This window comes from Panulirus ornatus, chromosome 55, assembly GCF_036320965.1.
Source record: "Panulirus ornatus isolate Po-2019 chromosome 55, ASM3632096v1, whole genome shotgun sequence".
NCBI classification, from domain to species: Eukaryota; Metazoa; Arthropoda; class Malacostraca; order Decapoda; family Palinuridae; genus Panulirus; species Panulirus ornatus.
The window spans coordinates 16,628,913-16,649,854 of NC_092278.1; the positions used below are offsets into that span (position 1 = coordinate 16,628,913).

Genomic DNA, 20,942 nt, shown 5'->3' on the forward strand with positions numbered 1-20,942 from the left:
AGGCAAAGGGGATAAGAGTGAGTGCTCAAATTACAGAGGTATAAGTTTGTTGAGTATTCCTGGCAAATTATATGGGAGGGTATTGATTGAGAGGGTGAAGGCATGTACAGAGCATCAGATTGGGGAAGAGCAGTGTGGTTTCGGAAGTGGTAGACGATGTGTGGATCAGGTGTTTGCTTTGAAGAATGTATGTGAGAAATACTTAGAAAAGCAAATGGATTTGTATGTAGCATTTATGGATCTGGAGAAGGCATATGATAGAGTTGATAGAGATGCTCTGTGGAAGGTATTAAGAATATATGGTGTGGGAGGCAAGTTGTTAGAAGCAGTGAAAAGTTTTTATCGAGGATGTAAGGCATGTGTACGCGTAGGAAGAGAGGAAAGTGATTGGTTCTCAGTGAATGTAGGTTTGCGGCAGGGGTGTGTGATGTCTCCATGGTTGTTTAATTTGTTTATGGATGGGGTTGTTAGGGAGGTGAATGCAAGAGTTTTGGAAAGAGGGGCAAGTATGAAGTCTGTTGGGGATGAGAGAGCTTGGGAAGTGAGTCAGTTGTTGTTCGCTGATGATACAGCGCTGGTGGCTGATTCATGTGAGAAACTGCAGAAGCTGGTGACTAAGTTTGGTAAAGTGTGTGAAAGAAGAAAGTTAAGAGTAAATGTGAATAAGAGCAAAGTTATTAGGTACAGTAGGGTTGAGGGTCAATTCAATTGGGAGGTGAGTTTGAATGGAGAAAAACTGGAGGAAGTGAAGTGTTTTAGATATCTGGGAGTGGATCTGGCAGCGGATAGAACCATGGAAGCGGAAGTGGATCATAGGGTGGGGGAGGGGGCGAAAATTCTGGGAGCCTTGAAGAATGTGTGGAAGTCGAGAACATTATCTCAGAAAGCAAAAATGGGTATGTTTGAAGGAATAGTGGTTCCAACAATGTTGTATGGTTGCGAGGCGTGGACTATGGATAGAGTTGTGCGCAGGAGGATGGATGTGCTGGAAATGAGATGTTTGAGGACAATGTGTGGTGTGAGGTGGTTTGATCGAGTAAGTAACGTAAGGGTAAGAGAGATGTGTGGAAATAAAAAGAGCGTGGTTGAGAGAGCAGAAGAGGGTGTTTTGAAATGGTTTGGTCACATGGAGAGAATGAGTGAGGAAAGATTGGCCAAGAGGATATATGTGTCGGAGGTGGAGGGAACGAGGAGAAGAGGGAGACCAAATTGGAGGTGGAAAGATGGAGTGAAAAAGATTTTGTGCGATCGGGGCCTGAACATGCAGGAGGGTGAAAGGAGGGCAAGGAATAGAGTGAATTGGAGCGATGTGGTATACAGGGGTTGACGTGCTGTCAGTGGATTGAATCAAGGCATGTGTATGGGGGTGGGTTGGGCCATTTCTTTCGTCTGTTTCCTTGCGCTACCTCGCAAACGCGGGAGACAGCGACAAAGCAAAAAAAAAAAAAAAAAAGAAAAAAAAAATATATATATATATGTGAATAAGAGCAAGGTTATTAGGTACAGTAGGGTTGAGGGTCAAGTCAATTGGGAGGTGAGTTTGAATGGAGAAAAACTGGAGGAAGTGAAGTGTTTTAGATATCTGGGAGTGGATCTGGCAGCGGATGGAACCATGGAAGCGGAAGTGGATCATAGGGTGGGGGAGGGGGCGAAAATTCTGGGAGCCTTGAAGAATGTGTGGAAGTCGAGAACATTATCTCGGAAAGCAAAAATGGGTATGTTTGAAGGAATAGTGGTTCCAATAATGTTGTATGGTTACAAGACGTGGGCTATGGATAGAGTTGTGCGCAGGAGGATGGATGTGCTGGAAATGAGATGTTTGAGGACAATATGTGGTGTGAGGTGGTTTGATCGAGTAAGTAACGTAAGGGTAAGAGAGATGTGTGGAAATAAAAAGAGCGTGGTTGAGAGAGCAGAAGAGGGTGTTTTGAAATGGTTCGGGCACATGGAGAGAATGAGTGAGGAAAGATTGACCAAGAGAATATATGTGTCGGAGGTGGAGGGAACGAGGAGAAGAGGGAGACCAAATTGGAGGTGGAAAGATGGAGTGAAAAAGATTTTGTGTGATCGGGGCCTGAACATGCAGGAGGGTGAAAGGAGGGCAAGGAATAGAGTGAATTGGATTGATGTGGTATACCGGGGTTGACGTGCTGTCAGTGGATTGAATCAAGGCATGTGAAGCGTCTGGGGTAAACCATGGAAAGCTGTGTAGGTATGTATATTTGCGTGTGTGGACGTATGTATATACATGTGTATGGGGGTGGGTTGGGCCATTTCTTTTGTCTGTTTCCTTGCGCTACCTCACAAACGCGGGAGACAGCGACAAAGCAAAAAAAAAAAATATAATATATATATATATATATATATATATATATATATATATATATATATATATATATATATATGTTTATGAAAAAGCTGCTCAAAATCCAAAATCCTTGTGAAAGGAGGACTAGAGATGAGTAACAAATGGGTAACTGGATTTTTTGGAAATACAAGCATACTGCTTTGAGTGAACTGGCATTTTAATTGTTTGTTGTAATGTTGCATGTTCATTACTAATAGAGTAGCATCAGGATGTTGTGATGTAACATTGAGGTCATCTTCATACAAGAGGATTTTCACTCCGTTGTCTGCAGGAGGTAATGGATAGTCATGTAGGAAGAGATTGGAGAGGGTTGAAATAAGTACTGCTCTTAGGGGACACTATTATAAAATGGAGCATTAGGACTCGAAGCCTTTGTAAATGATTTTGGCTTGATGGCCAGCTATGAAACCAGTTTGCCAATTTTTTTCTTTTTTTCATTTTTTGGAAGATAGTGTAAAATATCTTTTGTTTGAGGATGTTTGGGGGATAGTGTCAAAAGCTTTGTTGATAACTATTGCCACTATTACAATGCAGGTGTGGTTTATGTTTTTGAACCATCCAGAGTTTGTGCAAGGTCCATGTTTGGTGTGGTAGTAGATTGATTGGGTCTAAAGCCATGATGTGTAAGTGGAACATCCTACTTGATTTCTGTTGTGGTTCAGTATTACAGGAATTTGGATACTTATAACGTCAATGATTGGATGTGGTAAAAGATATCTGGGAATGTTTAGATTGCCATTTGGCCAGTCCCTAATTTGGAAGTTTGATATGTTATCAGGGCCATTTTGCATTTTGAATGACAGTGGTTGGGGTATTCCTGGACTTGGAATAATTACTGCATGTGAAGAGACAATTTTAGTGAGATTGTATTAATGTCAATGGATGGAAAGGAGTACAGTCATGTTAAGGAACATCTTGCTCCAAGTCCATTGTTTTCCTGCTCCTGCTTGGAGTACAACTGCAAAGTTGTGGGAACCTCACAAAAGGGATTTTGGAGTGGTATTACAGTAATAATGATATACAGTTGTGGATATAAACCAGGGAATAATCTTTGGGGCTTGACTGTGGATGGTTGGCTCTGGTTTTGGTACATTTTACATCTTAGAGAATGGATGGTTGCAAATAAGGTCGTTGATCATTTGTTGCTGGCACTACCTCACAAAGATGGGAGTGGAATTTAGTTATTAGAAAAATTTATGGAGAGAGAAGGAAATCTATTTTCCTGTAGAGCTGACTTTTTTTTTTAGGTCTGTTTGAAGAGTAGCAGGGAGAAGACTGAAATTAACATTTGTTACCAGCTTCCAACTAATCAGCAACACTGGTTTCAGATGATGTCTTACAACATTACTGAAACAGTGGTACTACAAGAAGTTATACCATGAGGTCAACAGGCCTCTCTTTAAATTGTTTTCATATTTGCTTTCTTGTCATATATGACGTTTGAATGTGTATAGTAGTAATAGTGCTAGAAGTGGTATTGATATTTCTATTGCATGTTTTCTTATGTGATCCTTCTGCATATTGCCATATTACTGTTTGCATACCTCACATTATTACTACATTTATATCTTTTAAGATGTAGAAAGTGAGGCATATATGGTTTTAACTGATACTAATATGGTGACTGGAGTAGGCTGTTTGTTAGAGTGGTGCTTTAGACTTCACGTGGCTGCTTCCATTAAAAGACCCGTTTAGCTCCACCTTACAGTTAGCATCAGATATTGAATGATTTTGTTTTGCACTGGTAGTGTGGCATTCAGAAAATAGAATGAAAATGGTTAACTGTGATTTAGAGCATTATGGTTTGATTCTCCAGTGATGAGGATAAAGGAAAGTGTAGGAATGATTAATGTAAACATGTGAAACACAAGCAGAAATTAAACAGAGCCTTTGAAACCTCACCCAACTTGACCAAGCAGCTGGTACTTATAGTAGAAATATATGACACAGGAAGCTCTGCTACTGGGGACCACATAGAATGCTATTTGTGGAGAAGCTGTGTGGTGGTTGCAAAAAGTCATAGTGTGTTATGTGTTTATTTACAGCTGGGGGGCAATTGGCATAATTTTTATTCATGGATGTGTCTGGTATTTTTTTAACTAGAATATTGAAAAGTCAGATAAAGCTTTACTGCAAGGGGTTAGTTTGTTGGTCATTTTAGATTTAGGTCTATTGACTGTTAGGGCTGTTAAGGTTGAAGTGTCATTTTGTAACTACCAGTAAGAAGAAAATACCTTCTTCAGGTGTACACTACAATTCTAAGACCCTATGTGCTCCCACTACATGAATCATCCTAAGGGAGGTTAGATATGGTGTTTATAGGTTCTGTTGATTTTTTTTTTATAAGTGCTCTACTTGCTTGTATGTTAATGAACCACACATTTTCTGTACTTTACCATGCTTGCCTTTTCTGATAAATCATGCTCCTTCACTATCATTCTCTTCTCGAAAGACTACACGACCATTTCAAAACAAAATCACTCATTATCCAAAGCTTATAGTGATGTGAAGCTAAACTGGACTTTTACCTTGTATCTGTCCAGGATGTAAACTACATTGTTACTTAATACTTTTGGCAGGCCCTGGAGCTTCGGGAATCATCTTTAGATGGAAAATTAGGAGGAGTTGGTCCAGCTATCAGCAGCAGCACTAGCAGTGGTATTACAGCAGAAGTTGGAGAAGGTGGGGGAGGTGTGATGGTTGGAGTAGGAGGGATGGGTGGCAAGGTAGGAGGTGGAGCTGGAGTAACAGGAGGTGGTATAGGAACTCCACCACCTGTTCCCCATAGAACACCACCCAGTAGTGTGCCTTCTTCATCCCCACCTACACAATTGTGGGGACTACCTCCCCCACCCTCGCCAAGATCACCAAAGCCATCACTCCAGAGCCAGCCATCTGTCCCAGCACAAATGCCCATCCAGCCCCAGATGAGTCCTGTCCATGCACAAACTAGTAGAAGTGATGCCTCTCCAGGGAGACTGTCTGTTGTCAGTTCTTCAAGTTAGTAATTTTTAAGATATTCTGAGATTTTCATCATCTGGATTAGGATTGTTATCAAGGATTTTGTTTGCCAATATTTGTATATATAGATTTCTTAATTTACTATTTATGCTTCATTCTGTACCCACTTTCCAGTCAGTGAGTCTCTCAGTATTTGTTATGTTAGTGTTCACTGTTCATTAGGGTATCTCATCAAGAATTTCCATGACTCATGTGGCTTAAGGCATAGCCGCATGCACAGCTCATTTCTCCAGTCATGTCTTAACCCTCCCTTTTTTCTTTTTTGCTCTTTTTGCTGCCACCATGTTCACCTTCTCAAATTTGTCTCTTAAAATTACACTTATTGACACTTTGTTATGAAATGCTTCTCCCACATTTCCAAATCTCCTCAGCAAACTGCCAGTTATTCAGTCAGAGCTTCTGCCTCCCAAGAATAACATTAGTCTCTTTTTATCCACTGTTGTAATGCCACACTTTATTTAACAGCTATTATTAGATTTTGAAGCTTTGATAAATAACATTATATATAGTCCCCATATTAGAATATTTTAAGCGAAGTAAGATAATGAATATGAATGTGTTCATGTAAATGTATTTATGTGAGTTAAAGTTTTGTTTATGCTCAGTATACATATGATTACCTATTTGGATAGGAACTTTCTGCACCATCTAATATTTTTTTATATACATTTGTTTTACTTCTGGCATTCACAGTTTCTTTGCTTCATTTCTTTCAACCATCCATCACCTGTACGGTAAAACAGTAGTACATTTTGCTCTTTCAAACAAGTCTCTTTCCTAGCTACTTCTTGTTGCTTCTGGTTACTTTGTCATTGTGTCTCATGAAGAACTTTTCATTGTTGACATCATCCAACTGACTTAGAAATTTAAAGGCTGCAATCAAGTCACCCCTCTTTGTTCTCTCCTTCATTTTGGGAATTCTATTTACCTTCTCTAATTGTTGCTCAGCTTTCTTAAGCCTATATCTGTTTAATTTTGACCTTAAAATCAAAATTTAGTTTTTTTCATTAGGTTCGTAGTTTGACTTTTATCAACATTAGGAAAAAAGCACGTTGCTGGAATACTTCCATTTTTCTAGCTGATTTTTTACCAAATACTAAGTTATAGAATTTACAGTGCTTACACCTTTTCATGAAAGGCTTTGTCAGTAATGTTTTCATGATGCTGTTGTAATACTTTGTCATATTTTGATACCCTGTATTGATACAGAGAACACTTGGAGGAAGTGGAGTGTTTTAGATACATGTTAGTGGACCTAGCTGTGAATGGCACCATAGGAGCTAAGGTAAGCATAGGATGGATGAGGAGGTGAAGGCTCTGGAAGCATTGAGGAGTGTATGGAAAGAAAGGTCATTATCAGGGAGGGTATGTTTGACCGTACATTTGTTCGTATGATGTATGGGTGTGAGGAATGGGATTAGAGTAGCATAGTACCATTAATTTTTGATATTTTTCCAATATGCATCCACTCTTGAAAGGTCTCATCAGAGGAGCTTTTTGCTTTATCTAATTTTTTTTATTATACTTTGTTGCTGTCTCCTGCATTAGTGAGGTAGCACAAGGAAACAGACGAAAGAATGGCCCAATCCACCCTCATACACAAGTGTATACATAAATGCCCACACACACACATTTACATACTTATACATTTCAACATATAAATACATATACATACACAGACATATACATATATATTTATTTATTATTTATTTATTTTGCTTTGTCGCTGTCTCCCGCATTTGCGAGGTAGCGCAAGGAAACAGAAGAAAGAAATGGCCCAACCCACCCCCATACACATGTATATACACACACATCCACACATGCAAATATACATACCTATACATCTCAATGTACACATATATATACACACACAGACACATACATATATACCCATGCACACAATTCACACTGTCTGCCTTTATTCATTCCCATCGCCACCTCGCCACACATGGAATACCGTCCCCCTCCCCACTCATGTGTGTGAGGTAGCGCTAGAAAAAGACAACAAAGGCCCCATTCGTTCACACTCAGTCTCCAGCTGTCATACAATAATGCCCGAAACCACAGCTCCCTTTCCACATCCAGGCCCCACAGCAACTTTCCATGGTTTACCCCAGACGCTTCACATGCCCTGATTCAATCCACTGACAGCACGTCAACCCCGGTATACCACATCGATCCAATTCACTCTATTCCTTGCTCTCCTTTCACCCTCCTGCATGTTCAGGCCCCGATCACTCAAAATCTTTTTCACTCCATCTTTCCACCTCCAATTTGGTCTCCCACTTCTCCTCGTTCCCTCCACCTCCGACACATATATCCTCTTGGTCAATCTTTCCTCACTCATTCTCTTTATGTGCACAAACCATTTCAAAACACCCTCTTCTGCTCTCTCAACCACGCTCTTTTTATTTCCACACATCTCTCTTACCCTTACATTACTTACTCGATCAAACCACCTCACACCACACATTGTCCTCAAACATCTCATTTCCAGCACATCCACCCTCCTGCGCACAATTCTATCCATAGCCCACGCCTCGCAACCATACAACATTGTGTTGGAACCACTATTCCTTCAAACATACCCATTTTTGCTTTCCGAGATAATGTTCTCGACTTCCACACATTCTTCAATGCTCCCAGGATTTTCGCCCCCTCCCCACCCTATATATACATATACATGTATATACATGTACATATTCATACATGCTGCCTTCATCCATTCCCATCGCCACCCCACCACACATGAAATGGCACCCCCCCTCCCCCTGTGCACGCTTGCCATATTTGTTCGCACTCAGTCTCTAGCTGTCATGTTTAATGTACTGAAACCACAACTCCCTTTCCACATCCAGGCCCCACAAAACTTCCTATGGTTTACCCCAGATGCTTCACATGCCCTAGTTCAATCCATTAACAGCACATTGACCCCCGGTATACCACATCGTTCCAATTCACTCTATTCCTTGTGCACTTGTCACCCTCTTGTATGTTCAGGTCCCAATTGCTCTAAATCTTTTTCATGCCATCCTTCCACCTCCAGTTTGGTCTCCCACTTCTCATTCCCTCCACCTCTGACACATATATCCTCTTTGTCAATCTTTCCTCACTCATTCTCTCCATGTTACCAAACCATTTCAATACACCCTCTTTTCTGCTCTCTCAACCACACTCTTTTTATCACCACACGTCTCTCTTACCCTTTCATTACTCACTTGATCAAACCACCTTACACCATATATTGTCCTCAAAAATCTCATTTCCAACACATCCACCCTCCTCTGCACAACCCTATCTATAGCGCATGCCCCGCAACCTTATAACATTGTTGGAACCACTATTCCTTCAAACATACCCATTTTTGTTCTCCGAGATAATGTTCTCGCCTTCCACACATTCTTCATTGCTCCCATAACCTGGGCCCCCTCCCCACCCTGTAACTCACTTCCACTTCTATGGTTGTGCCCACTACTAAATCCACTCCCAGATATCTAAGAGACTTCGCTTCCTCCAGTTTTTCTCCATTCAAACTTACCTCCCAATTGACTTGTCCCTCAACCTTACTGAACCTTGCTCTTATTCACATTTACTCTCAGCTTTCTTCTTCCACACACTTTCCCAAACTAAGTCACCAGCTTCTGCAGTTTCTCACCCAAATCAGCCACCAGCACTGTATCATCAGTGAACAACAACTGACTCACTTCCCAAGCCCTCTCATTCACAGCAGACTGCATCCTTGCCCCTCTCTCCAAAACTCTTGCATTCACCTCCCTAACAAACCCATCCATAAACATATTAAACAACCATGGAGACATCATGCACCCCTGCCACAATCCAAAATTCACTGGAAACCAAGCACTTTCCTCTCTTCCTACTTTTACACATGCCTTACATCCTTGATAAAAACAATTCACTGCTTCTAGCAAATTAGCTCCCACACCATATACTTTTGATTCCTTCCACAGAACATCTCTATCAACTCTATCACATGCCTTCTCCAGATCCATAAATGCTACATACAAATCCATTTGTTTTTCTAAGTATTTCTCACATACATTCTTCAAAGCGAACACCTGATCCACACATCCTCTACCAATTCTGAAACCACACTGATCTTCCCCAATCTGATGCTCTGTACATGCCTGACCCTATCAATAAGTACCCTCCCATATAATTTCGCAGGAATACTCAACAAATTTATACCTCTGTAATTTGAACTCTCTCCTTTATTCCTTTTGCCTTTGTACGGTGGCACTCTGCATGCATTCCACCAATCCTCAATGTCATGAACCATACATACATTGAATATCCTTACCAACCAGTCAACAACAGTCACCCCCTTTTAATAAATTCCACTGCAATACCATTCATACCCGCTGCCGGCTTTCTTCTTCCGCAAAGCTTTCACTACCTCTTCTCTGTTTACTAAACCATTCTCCCTGACCCTCGCACTTTGCACACCACCTTGACCAAAACACCCTGTATCTGCCTCTCTGTCTTCAAATACATTCAACAAACCTTCAAAATACTCACTCCATCTCCTTCTCACTTCACCACTACTTGTTATTACCTCCCCATTAGGCCCTTTCACCGATGTTCCCATTTGTTCTTTTGTCTTATGCACTTTATTTACCTCCTTCCAAAACATCTTTATATTCTCCCTAAAATTTGATGACACTCTTTCACCCCAACTCTCATTTGCCCTCCTTTTCACCTCTTACATGTTTCTCTTGACCTCTTGCCTCTTTCTTTTATGCATCTCCCAGTCATTTGCGTTATTTCTCTGCAAAAATCATTCAAATGCCTCTCACTTCACTAACAATCTTAATTCTTCATCCTTACCACTCACTACCCTTTCTAACCTGCCCACCTCCCACCTTTCTCATGCCACAAGCATCTTTTGCGCAAGCCATTCACTGCTTCCCTAAATACATCCCATTCCTCCCCCACTCCCCTTATGTCATTTGCTCTCACCTTTTTCCATTCTGCACTGAATCTCTCCTGGTACTTCCTTACACAAGTCTCTTTCCCAGGCTCACTTACTCTCACCACTCTCTTCACCCCAACATTTTCTCTTCTGAAAACCTCTACAAATCTTCACCTTTGTCTCCACAAGATAATGATCAGACATCCCTCCAGTTGCAGTTCTCAGCGTATTAACATCCAAAAGTCTCTCTTTCATGCACCTATCAATTAACATGTGATCCAATGATGCTCTTTAGCCATCTCTCCTACTTACATATGTATGCTTATGTATATCTCTCTTTATAAACCAGGTATTCCCAATCACCATTCCTTTTTCAGCACACAAATCTACAAGCTCTCCACCATTTCCAATCAAAACACTGAACACCCCATGTACACCAATTATACCCTTAACTGCCAATTACTTGCCTTTGCTTTCAAATCATCCATCACTATAACCCGGTCTCGTGTATGAAAACTGCTAACACACTCACTCAGCTGCTCCCAAAACACTTACCTCTCATGATCTTTCTTTTCATGACCAGTTGCATAGGCACCAGTAATCATCCATCTCTCTCCATCTACTTTTAGTTTTACCCATATCAATTTAGAGTTTACGCTCTTACACTCCATCACATACTCCCACAACTTCTGTTTCAGGAGTAGTGCTATTCCTTCCTTTGCTCTTGTCCTCTTACTAACCCCTGACTTTACTCTCAAGACATTCCCAAAACCACTCTTCCCCTTTACCCTTGAGCTTTGTTTCACTCAGAGCCAAAACATCCAGGTTCCTTTCCTCAAACATACTGCTTATCTCTCCTTTTTTCTCATTTATTTATTTATTCATATATTTGTATCTCTAATGCCCATTGCCTCTGGAAACTATCATCAAGGGGGTGGCATGGCAAAAGAGGCTTTACTTATCCTGATATTAACTCCCTCTCTTGCATACACCATTCCACTCATTCTTCCCCCATTTCTTTCCCTCCAGTACTCTTCTAATCTATTTCCCCATGTGACAGTGGTCTTCCTTTCACTCCATCCCCTTGAATTGTACAATTATATACTCTCCTTGTAAATTCAGTCTTGCATTCTTTCCACAAATCCAAACAACCTCAAAGTATAATGTTTCACCCACTCTACCACTCAAAAGTTCATTCCTTTTGCCTTTCCTGCCATACATATCTCATGTAAACTCCCTCATTACTTTCTTTATTCCATCTAGGTATACCACATGCTCCTCTCAAATAAATCAACTCCAAAGCCCAAGCATATCTCATATGAAACTTCTGGACTTCACAGATATTTTGAGGAACACTATCTTGACAAAGACCACCATCTAGTCTTGTTGACTCAATCTCGGTTTTGAATTATAGCACATAGTGTCAGGAAGATAACACCTACCCTAGCCTTCCTCAAAAATCCTGTTGCTAGAGAAATTCAAGATTAGATAACTATTGCACTTTCTTCCAACTTTGTTAATATTTTCCCAGTTTAGACCTGATTGATCAAATCTGTATGGCTCTAGAGGTTCCTCTTCCCAGAGAGTTAGTTTCCATTACATCTTTGATTGCCAGTTAAAGGTACTTATGGAGAGTTGGTTTCCAGTACCCCTTTTATTACCAATGAAGGTATTTACATTTTAGGTTTTACTTTTCTCTGAAGACTTTGCCTTTAACCCTCCTTCTTCATGTCGGTATGTTCTTATGCTTGCAGTACATAAAATTATAAGTTTTGAAGAATGAAAAAAAGTCTCTCTGAGCTGATGCTCTACACGCCTCTTTTTTTCCCCTCAGCATTCTCTTTTGTTAAAACCTTTTCTGTGTGTATGTTGATGGTTGCCTTGGTTTGTGCTATGTAAATTGTGAGCTCTGGTGAAGGTGAAGGCAGCTTGGAGGTAGTTGCTAATTGCCTGAGTGTGAAGTCTGTCCTTAGTGAGCAAGAGCTGCAGTGATTTGAGAATCAACTAAAACAGATTAGGGAAGCAGCACTTCTTTACCAGTTTATTAGGGTAGGAAGGAGTCTTAACCTGATATTCCCTGAGAAATATCATATTCTCTTAGGCATCATCTTGATAAGAAAACCTTTTTAATTCTTCAAAACCTACATTCTTTTTAAATCCTTGTTTTGTTCTCCTAGGCAGTAGCATGGTTGGTGCAGATGGTAGCAGCCTTCGCAGCAGTAGTAGGAGTGTTTGTGTAAGTGATGGGAGTGAAGGTACTCGAAGTGTGGGATCCATTGGTACTCGTCGCCAAAGTACTGCCAGTAGCACCAGTGCCCGTTCTCCTACAATGACGTCCTCCTCCTCTCGAGATTTTTTCTCAAATGTCAGCTCTGAGCTCAATGATTTTGCACAGCAGACATCCAGTATATTCAGTGACATTTTTGGTAAGTAAATTGTTCAGTTACCAAATTTATCTTGGATGTAGTGAAGGTTTCAGTGAATGTTTAGTGTTTTCCTTTAGTTGATTTTGCTTCTTTTGCTGTCATCTGTATTTCATTATTGCATAACTTTGAAATCTTTTATTATTTTAGCAGTTGAACTAGTATTCACCTTTTTTATTTCTCACCTATGTAAAATTTTTATTCTGAGATACATGTAAGGCTGTTTTTGTACTTGCTATAAGAGATTTTATTTACATTTAGAAGATGTGCACTGTATATGCTGTAACCTTTTATTGATGTATTACTTTCTTTATACATGTGATACAGCAAATTGCAACATACTTCCTCCATAATATCAATATTTCAAAAAACTTTTAGTGGAAAATGGTCATGTCGGTTCCGAAGCCACTGCAAGTGTATCGTCACAGCATAGAGTCAGCCGCTCCTTTTTTCGTAAGTTATAGTTTGCTATATTCCTCTTGGTGATTAGCATATCTGCTTTTGATAATCTGTCTTTTATCTCCATGTCTCTGCTTTTTGATAGAGCTTTGCTATTTCGTTCTTCAGATGTAGAGTTAATGGGTAATGCATATGTTATTTATTTAACCAAGTCACTTTGAACTAGTTCTGAAGACTTGTAATAGATCTTTAATTATATTCCTAACTTGCATAAGCTAATGGTATTAATGATGGTATTATATCCATTAAGTTATACTACTTGATTTTCATGTACTTTTTTTTCAAGGTGAATGTTCCAGAACACTATCAAGTATTTATTTGAAGCATCCGAGTCCTCAGTTGATATTTGTCACATTACTTATTACTTTTTAAGCGCATACATTTAAGATGTAGAATCTTGCTTAACTTCTACATTAAGGAACTTGAATTGCAAGACATGGGTCTGAGGTAAAGTTTTTTCAAAGTCTCCTGAGAAATTTCTAACAGGATTTGATTAGCATTTTTTGGATAGTAATGTACTTACTAAGGAGATCTTGTTTATGATTGTTGTATCATGCATGGACTGAGGATCATTTTTCCTAATACAGCTTTTATGGGAAAATTTGTTATCAAAAATGCTTTGGGATAAAGATTTTATGATATGGAAAAACTCATTATTTAGGTATGTTTACTTTTGTATAATTAGATATTTGTACATTGCAAGGAGGGAGTCCTGTCTTTGGACCCCATCATTTAAGTTTTTAGTTAATGCCATATAACTTTTTGAATTACCTTTTGTTATTTAGATATTTTTATATTGCAAGGAGGGAGTTTTTCTCTCTTTGGACACCATCAGTTGAGATTTCTTTATTATATTCACTGTCATACAGCTTTTTGAATTCAGTATACTGTGCTTTCACAGTTTTATCACTGAACCTATTGAATTTTTATAATGTTCTCTTAAAATTGAAATACTTCATCATATCTTTCGTAACAAGATTCTTGCTTATTGTCTTACTGTATCCTCTCACTGCTTTTCCTTTCATACTTTCAAGGGAAATTTCATTGCCAACATTTTCATATTGACTAAGAAACTTGAAGGTTGTGATCACTTTTCTTTTTTCCTGATTTATAGCCGCTGACTTGTACCAGTAACTTCACTCTTTAATTTCAGTTACATATTTGTTGCCATTCTCTGGGCCTTTCTTTTAGATCTTTATATTTCCATAAGTGTAATGACCACATTTGAGATTCATCTTTTGACTTTCATCCAGTGAAAGATTTTAGAAATTTTATGAACATTTTCTTACAGTTTTGATAGTAACCAACAAATGATTTGCCTCAGCAAGTCACTTTACTCTTTCACTGCAGCAGTTGTAATATCCAAAAACAGTGTGTAGGATATTCTCAGAGATTCTCTAAGAATTCTCATCAAGTTTATCATTATGATTGATTACAGTATGAATTTCTGAATGTATTATTATAAACTCAACATGTGACTAAAGTATAATTTTCTGAATTAATTGATATAAACTCAACGTAGTACAACCTATAACAAGAAAATAATTTTCTGAATGAATGAATACAACTCATCTTAGTAGTACTTTGTTTACATGTGCCACTCATCCTTTAATTTATGCTGTTCTGCCAGGTAAATGAGGTACTTCAGGAGTATTTTCAGACATGCCTAGTGAGATGTGTGGTATTTTTGCTGGGGATACAGGAGAATGAATACTATCTATGTATTCCCTGTGTTGTAGAAGGTGACTAAAGGGGTGGGAGTGGGATCAGGAAATCATTCCCTCCTGTTTTTACTTTTCCGAAAGAAGGAACAGATAAGGGGGCCAAGTGAGGATTCTTCCCTCAAAGGCTCATTCATCTATTCTCAATGCTACTTTGCTAACATGGGAAATGGTGAGTATGTTTAGTTGGAAAATATGATACATACATACATACATACATACATACATACATACATACATACATACATACATACATACATACATACATACATACATACAGAGACTTATACATACATACACATGTACATATTCATACTTGCTTGTCATCATCCATTCCCAGTGCCACCCCGCCCCACAGGAAACAGCCTCACCATCCCCTGTGTGAGTGAGGTAGCGCCAGGAAAACAGACAGAAAAGGCCACATTTGTTCACACTCAATCTCTAGCTGTCATGTGTAATGCACCGAAACCACAGCTCCCTATCTACATCCAGTCCCTATAGACCTTTCCATGGTTAACCCAGATGTTTCATATTCCCTGGTTCTGTCCACTGACAGCACATTGACCCCAATATAGAGTGTTAGGAATAGATTGAATTGGAACGATGTGGTATGCTGGGGTCAATGTGCTGTCAGTGTACTGACCTAGGGCATGTGAAATGTCTGGGATAAACAATTGAAAGGTCTGTGGGGCCTGGATGTGGATAGGGAGCTGTGGTCTTGGTGCATTACAGATAACAGCTAGAGACTGAGTGTGAATGAATGTGGCCTTTTTTGTCTTTTCCTGGCACTACCTCGCCAAAGCAAGGGGTAGCAATGCAGTTTCCTGTGGGGCAGGGTAGTGCCAGGAGTGGATGAAGGCAAGCAAGCATGAATATGTACAAGTGTATATATACGTATGTGTTGATATGTATATGTATGTACGTATATGTGCATGTGTGGGCGTTTATGTGTATATATATGTACATTAGTGAATGGGTCATTCTTTGCCTATTTCCTGGCACCACCTCGCTGATGTGGGAAACGGGATCAAGTATGATTAATTGATAAATAGATATATGTATATGTACAAGTATGTGTGTGTATGTACCGTATATTCTCGTGTATAAGTCTACTTCATTTATAGGTCAACCCAAGTTTCTGAGGGTAATGGAACAACAAATTAGGGTAATAAAGCACCATATTGTACGGCATATAAAACTCATTTCCGAAAAATTTCACTAGAAAAACTCTATGTTTGATCACCTGAGGGTCGCTGAGCCTGAAACACTTGAGTGCCAAAGGCAGATTGTTTACCATTTATTGTTACAGCACTTTACACTGAAAAGCAGATAGTTTCAGCAAAAATGTGTTATATATCCGCTTAAGTTTTTGTTCAAATCAGTTAGGATAGAATATTATTGTAATACAAGTTCTTTTACTGAAAATAATTTGAAAAGTGATTACAATAAAGTATTTTGAAAGAAAGGGAAAGTCGATTGTTTTTGTCATGATTTTATCCCACTTTTTCACTGTATGAATAGTATATCATTGTAATATAACAGTATTATAACGGAAAACTGTTGAAAAACGAGAAACAACTCTTGAACACTTGAAGGTTAGGTAAAGTCTTTTGTTTCATTGTGTATTTTATCCTATTTGCCATTGAAATACAGCAAAAGTACTGTTATTTCTGAGAATATATTCATTCCTGCACATTTAAAGTAAAATACACTTGTGATGTAACAGTTTTTTTATTATTATTATTTTGCTTTGTCACTGTCTCCCGCGTTTGCGAGGTAGTGCAAGGAAACAGACGAAAGAAATGGCCCAACCCATCCCCATACATATGTATATACATACATGTCCACACACGCAAGTATACATACCCATACATCTCAATGTTCACATATATATACACACACAGACATACATATATACACATGCACACAATTTACACTGTCTGCCTTTATTCATTCCCATCGCCACCTCGCCACACATGGAATAACATCCCCGTCCCCCCTCATGTGTGCGAGGTAGCGCTAGGAAAGGACAACAAAGACCCCATTCGTTCACACTCAATCTCTAGCTGTCATGCAGTAATGCCCGAAACCACAGAGACCTGGTCATGGAGGCTTTGCCTTTGCACAGGCCCTTTCTGAGCAGCCTTTGACATTACTGTATGTTGAAATTGTGTTTATAGTCTTATTGTCTTGTTTCTTATCCCTCCCCTCCTTGTGTTTTAACTTTCTAAAAGGGGAAACAGAAGAAGGAGTCACGTGGGGAGTGCTCATGCTCCTCGAAGGCTCAGATTGGTGTGTCAAAATGTGTGTGGATGTAACCAAGATGAGAAAAAAGGAGAGATAGTTAGCATGTTTGAGGAAAGGAACCTGGATGTTTTGGCTCTGAGTGAAACGAAGCTCAAGGGTAAAGGGGAAGAGTGGTTTGGGAATGTCTTGGGAGTAAAGTTAGGGGTTAGTGAGAGGACAAGAGCAAGGGAAAGAGTAGCACTACTCCTGAAACAGGAGTTGTGGGAGTTTGTGATAGAGTGTAAGAAAGTAAACTCTAGATTGATATGGGTAAAACTTAAAGTGGATGGAGAGAGATGGGTGATTATTGGTGCATATGCACCTGGGCATGAGAAGAAAGATCATGTGAGGCAAGTGCTTTGGGAGCAGCTGAATGAGTGTGTTAGTGGCTTTGATATACAAGACTGGGTTATAGTGATGGGTGATTTGAATGCAAAGGTGAGTAATGTGGCAGTTGAGGGAATAATTGGTATACATGGGGTGTTCAGTGTTGTAAATGGAAATGGTGAAGAGCTTGTAGATTTATGTGCTGAAAAAGGACTGGTGATTGGGAATACCCGGTTTAAAAAGCGAGATATACATAAGTATACATATGTAAGTAGGAGAGATGGCCAGAGAGCGCTATTGGATTAGGTGTTAATTGATAGGCACACGAAAGAGAGACTTTTGGATGTTAATGTGCTGAGAGGTGCAACTGGAGGGATGTCTGATCATTATCTTGTGGAGGCGAAGGTGAAGATTTGTATGGGTTTTCAGAAAAGAAGAGTGAATGTTGGGGTGAAGAGAATGGTGAGAGTAAGTGAGCTTGGGAAGGAGACTTGCGTGAGGAAGTACTAGGAGAGACTGAATTCATAATGGAAAAAGGTGAGAACAAAGGAGGTAAGGGGAGTGGGGGAGGAATGGGATGTATTTAGGGAAGCAGTGATGGCTTGTGCAAAAGATACTTGTGGCATGAGAAGCGTGGGAGGTGGGTTGATTAGAAAGGGTAGTGAGTGGTGGGATGAAGAAGTAAGAGTATTAGTGAAAGAGAAGAGAGAGGCATTTGGACGATTTTTGCAGGGAAAAAATGCTAATGAGTGGGAGATGTATAAAAGAAAGAGGCAGGAGGTCAAGAGAAAGGTGCAAGAGGTGAAAAAGAGGGCAAATGAGAATTGGGGTGAGAGAGTATCATTAAATTTTAGGGAGAATAAAAAGATGTTTTGGAAGGAGGTAAATAAAGTGCGTAAGACAAGGGAACAAATGGGAACTTCAGTGAAGGGGGCTAATGGGGAGGTGATAACAAGTAGTGGTGATGTGAGAAGGAGATGGAATGAGTATTTTGAAGGTTTGTTGAATGTGTTTGATGATAGAGTTGCAGATATAGGGTGTTTTGGTCGAGGTGGTGTGCAAAGTGAGAGGGTTAGGGAAAATGATTTGGAAACAGAGAAGAGGTAGTAAAAGCTTTGCGAAAGATGAAAGCCGGCAAGGCAGCAGGTTTGGATGGTATTGCAGTGGAATTTATTAAAAAAGGGGGTGACTGTATTGTTGACTGGTTGGTAAGGTTATTTAATGTATGTATGATTCATGGTTTCCCATTTTAGATTCCGCTACAGTGCCGTCCGGGCCTGCTGCCTTGCCGGCTTTCATCTTCCGCGGGGCTTTTGCTGCCTCTTCTCTGTTTGCTGAATCATTTTCCCTGGCCCTCTCACTTTGCGCTACCTCGCCAACGCGGGAGACAGCAACAAAGGAAAATAAAAATAAATAGATAAATAAATATACTATACATGACAGCTAGAGACTGAGTGTGAACGAATGTGGCCTTTCTTGTCTTTTCCTAGTGCTACCTCGCGTGCATGCGAGGGAGGGGGTTGTCATTTCTTGTGTGGTAGGATGGTGACGGGAATGAATAAAGGCAGCAAGTATGAATTATGTACATGTGTATATATGTAGATGTCTGTGTATGTATATATATGTATACGTTAAAGTGTATGGGTATGTATATGTGCGTGTGTGGATATATATATATATATATATATATATATATATTTTTTTTTCTTTTTTTATACTTTGTCGCTGTCTCCCGCGTTTGCGAGGTAGCGCAAGGAAACAGACGAAAGAAATGGCCCAACCCCCCCCATACACATGTATATACATACGTCCACACACGCAAATATACATACCTACACAGCTTTCCATGGTTTACCCCAGACGCTTCACATGCCTTGATTCAATCCACTGACAGCACGTCAACCCCGGTATACCACATCGCTCCAATTCACTCTATTCCTTGCCCTCCTTTCACCCTCCTGCATGTTCAGGCCCCGATCACACAAAATCTTTTTCACTCCATCTTTCCACCTCCAATTTGGTCTCCCTCTTCTCCTCGTTCCCTCCACCTCCAACACATATATCCTCTTGGTCAATCTTTCCTCACTCATTCTCCCCATGTGCCCAAACCACTTCAAAACACCCTCTTCTGCTCTCTCAACCACGCTCTTTTTATTTCCACACATCTCTCTTACCCTTACGTTACTCACTCGATCAAACCACCTCACACCACACATTGTCCTCAAACATCTCATTTCCAGCACATCCATCCTCCTGCGCACAACTCTATCCATAGCCCACGCCTCGCAACCATACAACATTGTTGGAACCACTATTCCTTCAAACATACCCATTTTTGCTTTCCGAGATAATGTTCTCGACTTCCACACATTCTTCAAGGCCCCCAGAATTTTCGCCCCCTCCCCCACCCTATGATCCACTTCCGCTTCCATGGTTCCATCCGCTGCCAGATCCACTCCCAGATATCTAAAACACTTCACTTCCTCCAGTTTTTCTCCATTCAAACTCACCTCCCAGTTGACTTGACCCTCAACCCTACTGTACCTAATAACCTTGCTCTTATTCACACTTACTCTTAACTTTCTTCTTCCACACACTTTACCAAACTCAGTCACCAGCTTCTGCAGTTTCTCACATGAATCAGCCACCAGCGCTGTATCATCAGCGAACAACAACTGACTCACTTCCCAAGCTCTCTCATCCCCAACAGACTTCATACTTGCCCCTCTTTCCAAAACTCTTGCATTTACCTCCCTAACAACCCCATCCATAAACAAATTAAACAACCATGGAGACATCACACACCCCTGCCGCAAACCTACATTCACTGAGAACCAAATGGGCGCAAATGGGGAGGTGATAACAAGTAGTGGTGATGTGAGAAGGAGATGGAGTGAGTATTTTGAAGGTTTGTTGAATGTGTTTGATGATAGAGTGGCAGATATAGGGTGTTTTGGTCGAGGTGGTGTGCAAAGTGAGAGGGTTAGGGAAAATGATTTGGTAAACAGAGAAGAGGTAGTGAAAGCCTTGCGGAAGATGAAAGCCGGCAAGGCAGCAGGTTTGGATGGTATTGCAGTGGAATTTATTAAAAAAGGGGGTGACTGTATTGTTGACTGGTTGGTAAGGTTATTTAATGTATGTATGACTCATGGTGAGGTGCCTGAGGATTGGCGGAATGCGTGCATAGTGCCATTGTACAAAGGCAAAGGGGATAAGAGTGAATGCTCAAATTACAGAGGTATAAGTTTGTTGAGTATTCCAGGTAAATTATATGGGAGGGTATTGATTGAGAGGGTGAAGGCATGTACAGAGCATCAGATTGGGGAAGAGCAGTGTGGTTTCAGAAGTGGTAGAGGATGTGTGGATCAGGTGTTTGCTTTGAAGAATGTATGTGAGAAATACTTAGA

General features: G+C 40.1%; 1 protein-coding gene across 15 annotated transcripts in view; it reads left to right on the forward strand.

The window, feature by feature from the left end:
- Positions 1-20,942, forward strand: part of Rab3-GEF (Rab3 GDP-GTP exchange factor) — a 356,394-nt gene that overhangs the window by 175,195 nt on the left and 160,257 nt on the right. For 13 of the 15 annotated variants that reach the window (XM_071692889.1, XM_071692877.1, XM_071692876.1 and 10 more), the window contains 3 exons: positions 4,948-5,368; positions 12,497-12,745; positions 13,121-13,195. In XM_071692889.1, coding sequence (XP_071548990.1) covers positions 4,948-5,368; positions 12,497-12,745; positions 13,121-13,195 — 745 coding nt within the window. The remainder of the gene's footprint in view (positions 1-4,947; positions 5,369-12,496; positions 12,746-13,120; positions 13,196-20,942) is intronic. The other 2 variants (XM_071692888.1, XM_071692884.1) reach the window with 1 other exon arrangement.